This window comes from Nansenia antarctica (assembly GCF_963989245.1).
Source record: "Nansenia antarctica genome assembly, chromosome: 2".
Taxonomy (NCBI): Eukaryota; Metazoa; Chordata; class Actinopteri; order Argentiniformes; family Microstomatidae; genus Nansenia; species Nansenia antarctica.
In genome coordinates, this window is record NC_137675.1 from 80,270,968 (window position 1) to 80,278,467 (window position 7,500).

Consider the following 7,500-nt stretch of genomic DNA (forward strand, 5'->3'; position numbering starts at 1 on the left):
GGGGCGAAACACTCGCAACGACACACACGCACACGCACGCACGCACACACACACACACACACACACACACACACACACACACACACACACACACACACACACACACACACACACAAAGATACTATACATTGAGAGAGGAGGAGAGACAGAAAGACAGAGTGAGAGAAGAGAAGAGAGAAGAGAGGGAAGGGCAGAGAGTCTGAGAGAACGGGACAGAGAATGGAGAGAGTGAAAAAGAAAGAGAGAGAGAGAGCTGCAGTAAATAACAAGAGAAATAGTAACAGAAGGAGAGACCTAGTTATACTACTGTTTGTCATAAAACCAGCTAGTCCTTCCAATGCAGTGGATAGCATGTGTAGAGAGAGAGAGACATTGTGTCAGTGTGACAGTGTGTGTGTGTGTGTGTTTGAGTAGATGTGAAGTAGAGAAACATATGTGTGGTTGTGGTTGTCTGTGTGTGTGTGTGTGTGTGTGTGTGTGTGTGTGTGTGTGTGTGCGTGTGTGTGTCAGACCACCTGGAAGTGGAGCTGTGGCGGGTCGGTGCGTTAAAGTAGAGGGGTCAAAGGTTAACCGAGTGAGATATTCACAAAGGTCACGGCACAGTACAACTACAATTACAACAACAACAACAACAACAACAACAACAACTACTGGAACTCCTATGTGAGGATGCTGTTCGTAGACTACAGTTCAGCATTCGGCCGGCCTATGCGACTGGATCCTGGACTTCCTGTCGGACCAACGCCAGGCGGTGAGAATAGGCTCAAAGACCACCACCCCTCTAACCCTCCCTCCCACCCTGGGAACAGGACCCCGTCACCATCAACGGGTCAGCCGTAGAGAGGGTCAGCGGTTTGAAGTTCCACATCTCAGACGACCTCACTTGGGACGTGCACACCAAACAGGTGGCGAAAAAAAGGCACAGCAGCTCCTCCTTCACCTCAGGCGGCTGAAGAAGTTTGGCATGGGGTCCAAGACCCTGCTGGCCTTCTACAGAGGCACAACCGAGAGCATTCTGACCAGGTGCATCACTGCCTGGCACGGCCAACTGCACTGCCCTCAACCGCAGAACACTACAGAGGGTGGTGCGGACAGCCGGGTGCATCAGTGGATGTGAGCTTCCCTCCATCCAGGATAGATACAAACGGTGTGTCAGCAAAGCCCGGGGGATGATCAAAGATCCCAGCCACCCCAACCACAGTCTGTATGAACCGATGCCGTCCAAAAGGCGAGGCCTCTTCAGGAGCCTCAGGGCCAAAACTCAGAGGCTGACCAACAGCTACTTCCCCCAGGCGATCAGGCTCATGAACAAGCCTACTGTAGACAATTGACTATCATCCCCAAGCACACCCCATGTAAACGGACAACCTAAACCGTAAGCTCACAGCCGCTATACTACTACTACTTGAACTATCTATTTTATTACTAGTAGTCCTGCTAATTGTATCCTGTCTTATTTGTCACTTACTGTATGTCCTGACGTACAATTGTCACTTTCTTATCTTGAATTATGCCTATTGCCTTATTGTCTTGTGCTGAAATGTTAGGAACCGAAGCCTAAGAATTGTACTCTCTTATACTTGTGTAATGTGATGTAGCACTAAAACCTGAAACTAATTGAAACTGAACTACAATAGCTACAACAACTACAACTACAACAACTACAACTACCACAAATACCACAACTACAACTACAACTACCACAACTACAACTACAACAACTACAACAACAACAATAACAACTAAAACAACTAAAACAACTACAACCACCACATCAACAACAACTACAACAACAACCTCAACAACTACAACACAACTACAACACCTTGGGACCTTGCGATGATATGGCATGGACCTTAGTGTGCTACACCACTTACGCACCCTGTATTGTAGTTGTTGTGTTTGTTTATTATGGGGATCCTAATAATAAACAAACACAACAACTACAACACAGGGTGCGTAAGTGGTGACTGGTGTAGCACACTAAGGTCCATGCCATATCATCGCAAGGTCCCTGGTTCGATTACGGCTTTCGACAAATCCTGCATGTCATCCCCCTTCTCTCTCACCCATCCTTCATGTCAATCTCTACTGCCTCTATCCCAATAAAGCAGAAATGCCCTAAAACATATTTAAAAACAAAGAACAAAAAAACAACCACAATAACTACAACAACAACAACAACAACAACATCAACAACACAGGCTGGTGGAAGGTAGAAATCAGAGGACTGGCTCATTGTAATGCATGGAACGGAATAAGGAACGGTATCAAACACACAAGACCATCCTATGATATCTACCTCCTCCAGCCTCCCCTGGCCTACATCCTAACCTCCCTGTCCCCCTAGCCCTCCCCCCTCCCCTCATACTATACGCTGTAGCCCCTACTAACACCGTATATACACCCTGCCTATATACTCCCTATAAAAAGCCGTTCAACCCCCCCCTCTCCCTCGCCCCAACTCCCACCCCCACCCTGCCTCCAACCCCCTCAGCCGCCCAACCCCCTATAGTGAATAATGAATATAATGTGGGGTGTCGGCAGTGGAGGAGTGTGTGTGTGTGTGTGTGTGTGTGTGTGTGCCTGCTTATACTTTGTGCACATAGGATGGGTGTTAATGATTATGAACATAAGTCTGTATGTATGTGTGTGTGTGTGTGTGTGTGTGCGTTTTCTGTAATGCCATCTTACTGTACATGCGTCATGCTTCTCATCCTGTCTCTCTCTTGTCAGACCTAACACCCCCCCCCCTGCCCCCCACCCCCCTGCCCCCCTACCCCCATCCCCCCACCCTCCAAGTCTAATTTGATTTCTGTTCTCAGTCAAGGACTGTTATGACAGACCAATCTAAGCAGCGCACATGTAAACCCCGGCGCCCTGCCTCGCCTGGTGAAGCTCCACAGCAGCCAGCGAGAGGAAGGCCTTGATGACAGGGGCGTTGCTCTGTAGGGAGTCCACTAGGCCTTGGAGCTACTAATTAACGTCTTTATACACACACACGCACGCACGCACGCACACACACACACACGTGCGCACACGTGCACACACGTGCACACACACACACACACACACACACATAAGCACATAGACACACTTGTACACGTGTGTACACACACACACACACACACACACACACACATAAGCACATAGACACACTTGTACACGTGTGTACACACACACACACACACACACACACACACACACACACACACACGTACACACACACACACTCACACACACACACACACACGTACACACACGTACACACACACACACACACACACACACACACACACACAAACACGCAAACACACACACACACACACACACACACAAACACACACGGGCGAACACACATACACACGTGCGCATGTACGTACAACCCACGCACGCACGCTTGCACACAGTCACACACGCGCATCGCTGTATCTTTGGGACAGTCGGTCAGTAAGCAGTGCAATTCTAGATAGTGGAGAGAGTGATGGGCACATTGAGGGAGGAGTGGAGGGTGTGATGGGCACATTGAGGGAGGAGTGGAGGGTGTGATGGCTGGATCAGCGTTCTGATTGGCTGCTGTCTGAGAGCGGTGTCACTGGGTCTTAGATGTGTAGTTTCTTTATCTGTCCCCAAGTCAATACTGTAGGTCCCGACGACGGGGACGTGTGGAATATGTTTGGAGATGTGAGAGTGTGCTTTCGATTACCCGACACACACACATAAGCACACGCACACATTTTAAATGCTTTATTTATGTCCACATACATGTACAATTCTAAAGGACATAAATACTAACAGTGCATTTTGATATCATGGAAACAATCTGTTACAGTAATGCTGAGCCAACAACCAGTTCTGCCACACACAGGATGTTATTCGCACCAGATGATACCAGTGGGTTGACAGATACAGTATCAATACAATAAGACAGACAGTATCCCGCTCATGGGTACAGGAAGCACCGCCTTCTCCATATTGAGCGGCTACCAATAACAGCGGATATTGAGCAATATTTTGCTAACTGTTTGGCCCTTCTCTTAGGAAGACCAGCCATATGAAGGCCTCTAACAACAGACTTATGGACATGGCCCAGGCTGCCAAAATATAAAAACTAAAAGTTGACATCTGTAGCCCAGTTGTGATATGGCCTGCTCCAGCTGTTGGTATTTTAAGATTTTGGTTAAAAAGGCTTCCTCTAGGCTATGGTCAAAGGTGCAGCCAACTTCTAAAATAAGCACTTCTCTGTGGTTTTCGTTGACAATTACAACATCGGATTAGAGAACACTCCTAAAGACTCTTCGTCACTACACAAACTGAACATGTGGGGCTTTACAGTGGAGTGCTTGTACAGCGTTGCGGCAGGCCTGAATATGGAAAAGACACCCTCTGAAATCAGATCCACAATTCGATCATGCCTACATATGTAGAGCCCTTTATAAGCATGACAACCATTTAAGATGTGGGGCATGGTTTCAGTTATCTGCTGGTGACTGTGATGTATGCAGTGTGGGCTATGACTGTCAGGAAGCCAGATGGAGAGGTTTAGCTTCGTTGGTAAGACCTGCAGCCTAGCTTTTAAAGTGAAGGTGACAATACACTCGTCAAGAGTTACACTTTTGAACACACACACACACACACACACACACACACACACACACACACACACACACACACACAAACTAACCGTTCCCTCACCCCTTCGGTCTGTCCAGCCCATGCTATCCCCCCCTCCCTCCTCCCCTACCCTCCCCTCCCCTCCCACCCGCCAACGCCTCCTCACCTGCCCTGTTGATCTCTATGATCTCCTCCTGAGCCAGGGGGCAGTCCCCCCCGCCCATGCTGCCCGAGCCCACCATGCCCGGCCCCAGCACGTTGCCCATGAGGCGGTGGGGCGAGGCCGTGGCCATGGCCAGGGCGTCGGGCTTGCAGTAGTTGGGCGAGCCGGGCTGCGGCGCCCGCGGGATGTGCTTGCCCTTCCTCTTGGGGAGCTTCTGCTTGGCCATGGCCAGGGAGTAGTACATGCCGAAGTTGTTGACGATGACGGGCACGGGCATGGCGATTGTCAGCACGCCCGCCAGGGCGCACAGGGCGCCCACCAGCATCCCCGACCACGTCTCCGGGTACATGTCCCCGTAGCCCAGCGTGGTCATGGTGACCACGGCCCACCAGAAGCCGATGGGGATGTTCTTGAAGGAGGTGTGTTTGGCCATGGTGGGGTCACCCGGGTCGGCGCCGATGCGCTCGGCGTAGTAGATCATGGTGGCGAAGATGAGGACGCCCAGGGCCAGGAAGATGATGAGGAGGAGGAACTCGTTGGTGCTGGCGCGCAGGGTGTGGCCCAGGACGCGGAGGCCCACGAAGTGGCGCGTCAGCTTGAAGATACGCAGGATGCGCACGAAGCGCACCACCCGCAGGAAGCCCAGCACGTCCTTGGCGGCCTTGGAGGACAGGCCGCTCAGCGCCAACTCCAGGTAGAAGGGCATGATGGCGATGAAGTCGATGATGTTCAGGGTGCTGCTGAAGAAGTCGGACTTGGAGGGGCAGAAGATGACGCGGAGCATGACCTCGATGGTGAACCAGATGACGCACATGCCCTCCACGTACATCAGCCAGCTGTCCGTCACCACCTCGTACACGATCTCCTGGGTGGTGTGGTTGCCCACGGTGATGTTCTCCGTCTTGTTGTAGATGGTGTTGAAGGCCTCGTGGGTCTCCAGGCAGAAGGTGGAGATGGAGATGAGGATGAAGAGGAGCGAGCCGAACGCCACGTACTGGAGGGAAGGAGAGAGAGGGGGAGAAGGGGAGAAGGAGAGAGGGAGGGAGAGAAGGAGGGAGAGAGGGGAGAAGGAGAGAAGGAAGAAGTGGAGAGGGAGAGAAAGATGACAAGGTCAAGTTTGTTGACGGCATTGGAACTTACTTTACATACTTTATATTGGAGGGAGAAATCGGAGGACAGGCTCTTGGTGATTGGAATGGTTGACACCATTTCTCATTCCATTCCATGTATTACAATGAGCCCGTCCTCTGATTTATACCTCCATCAGCCTCCCCTTGTAGACAGGTACAGTAGACAAAGCAATTGACGCTGCACGTAATTCAAGTGTCATGTAATTGAACCAATACAACACCATGTATTGAAGACAACCAACCAATCAAAAAATGTCTGAGGACAACCAGCCAATCAACCTGTGTCTGACAACAATCAACCAATCGAACTGTGTCTGACAACAACCGACCAATCAAACCGTGTTTGACAACAACCAACCAATCAAGCAGGAACACCTCCGACTGACAGACATCCGATCTGTTTAAGGACCAAATCCAGCTAATACATACCGTAGTGAGTGACCGCCACGGAGTACTGGGTACCGGGTGACTCTAGAGTACTGGGTATCGACGGGGTATTGACACCAGCACAGCGGCCGTTCCACCGGCGGGGCAGAGTAAGGCCTGGAGTAAGGCCACCGGACGCCTGTGTACACGCAGTGCATGTGCGTGGCGGAACTGCTGCGGTTCTCACGCTTGCGGCTTCCCTACTGGCAGCGCGTCTTCTGCGGCTCTAACTGCTGACTGCCAGCCCTGTCTTTGTACATTGACTTTTGCCTTTTCCGCGCGCAGCTGGCGGAAATAACCAGCGACGGTCCTGATCTCTAGATGGCGTGCCGTGGCTTGAGACGCGCGGCTCACGCTCGCTGTGTGGCTGCTCTAACCCGTTAACATGGGCGCCGAAATGAAACACACACGCACTGCTGAGCTTGATGCTGTTTTTGGTGTTCGGTTCGAGCCGTAATAGTGGGGACACCCTAATGATGCACTGCTGGTGACCCGCATATCCCGCAATCAGGCATCGTTATCCCGACGTGCTACACGTGGGTCCCCTTACACACCTGGGTCCCCTTACACACCTGGGTCCACTTACACACCTGGGTCCCCTTACACACCTGGGTCCCCTTACACACCTGGGTCCCCTTACACACCTGGGTCCCCTTACACACCTCGGTCCCCTTACACACCTGGGTCCCCTTACACACCTGGGTCCCCTTACACACCTGGGTCCCCATACACACCTGGGTCCCCTTACACACCTGGGTCCCCATACACACCTGGGTCCCCTTACACACCTGGGTCCCCATACACACCTGGGTCCCCTTACACACCTGGGTCCCCTTACACACCTGGGTCCCCATACACACCTGGGTCCCCTTACACACCTGGGTCCCCTTACACACCTGGGTCCCCTTACACACCTGGGTCCCCTTACACACCTGGGTCCCCTTACACACCTGGATCCCCTTACACACCTGGGTCCCCTTACACACCTGGGTCCCCATACAGGAGGCACATATAAGGAGGAGTGGAGCTGTGGAGACAGTTTCCTGGCAGAACAATTCTGTGGCCAATGATATTAATTAGGGATGCTCCGATTTATCGGCCACCGATTTAAATCGGCCGATTTCACTCCAAATGACTCGATCGGTGATCGGCAAAAATGGCCGATCG

The 7,500-nt window shown here is 51.6% G+C and overlaps 1 protein-coding gene across 5 annotated transcripts in view; it reads right to left on the reverse strand.

The window, feature by feature from the left end:
• kcnc3a (potassium voltage-gated channel, Shaw-related subfamily, member 3a) overlaps positions 1-7,500 on the reverse strand; it is a gene marked incomplete at both ends in the record, with an annotated part of 70,556 nt that overhangs the window by 25,498 nt on the left and 37,558 nt on the right. For 4 of the 5 annotated variants that reach the window (XM_080522526.1, XM_080522524.1, XM_080522522.1 and 1 more), the window contains one exon: positions 4,781-5,771. In XM_080522526.1, the coding sequence (XP_080378652.1) occupies positions 4,781-5,771 (991 nt within the window). Of the gene's footprint in view, positions 1-4,762; positions 5,772-7,500 lie in introns of all 5 variants that reach the window. The other variant, XM_080522523.1, reaches the window with a different exon arrangement.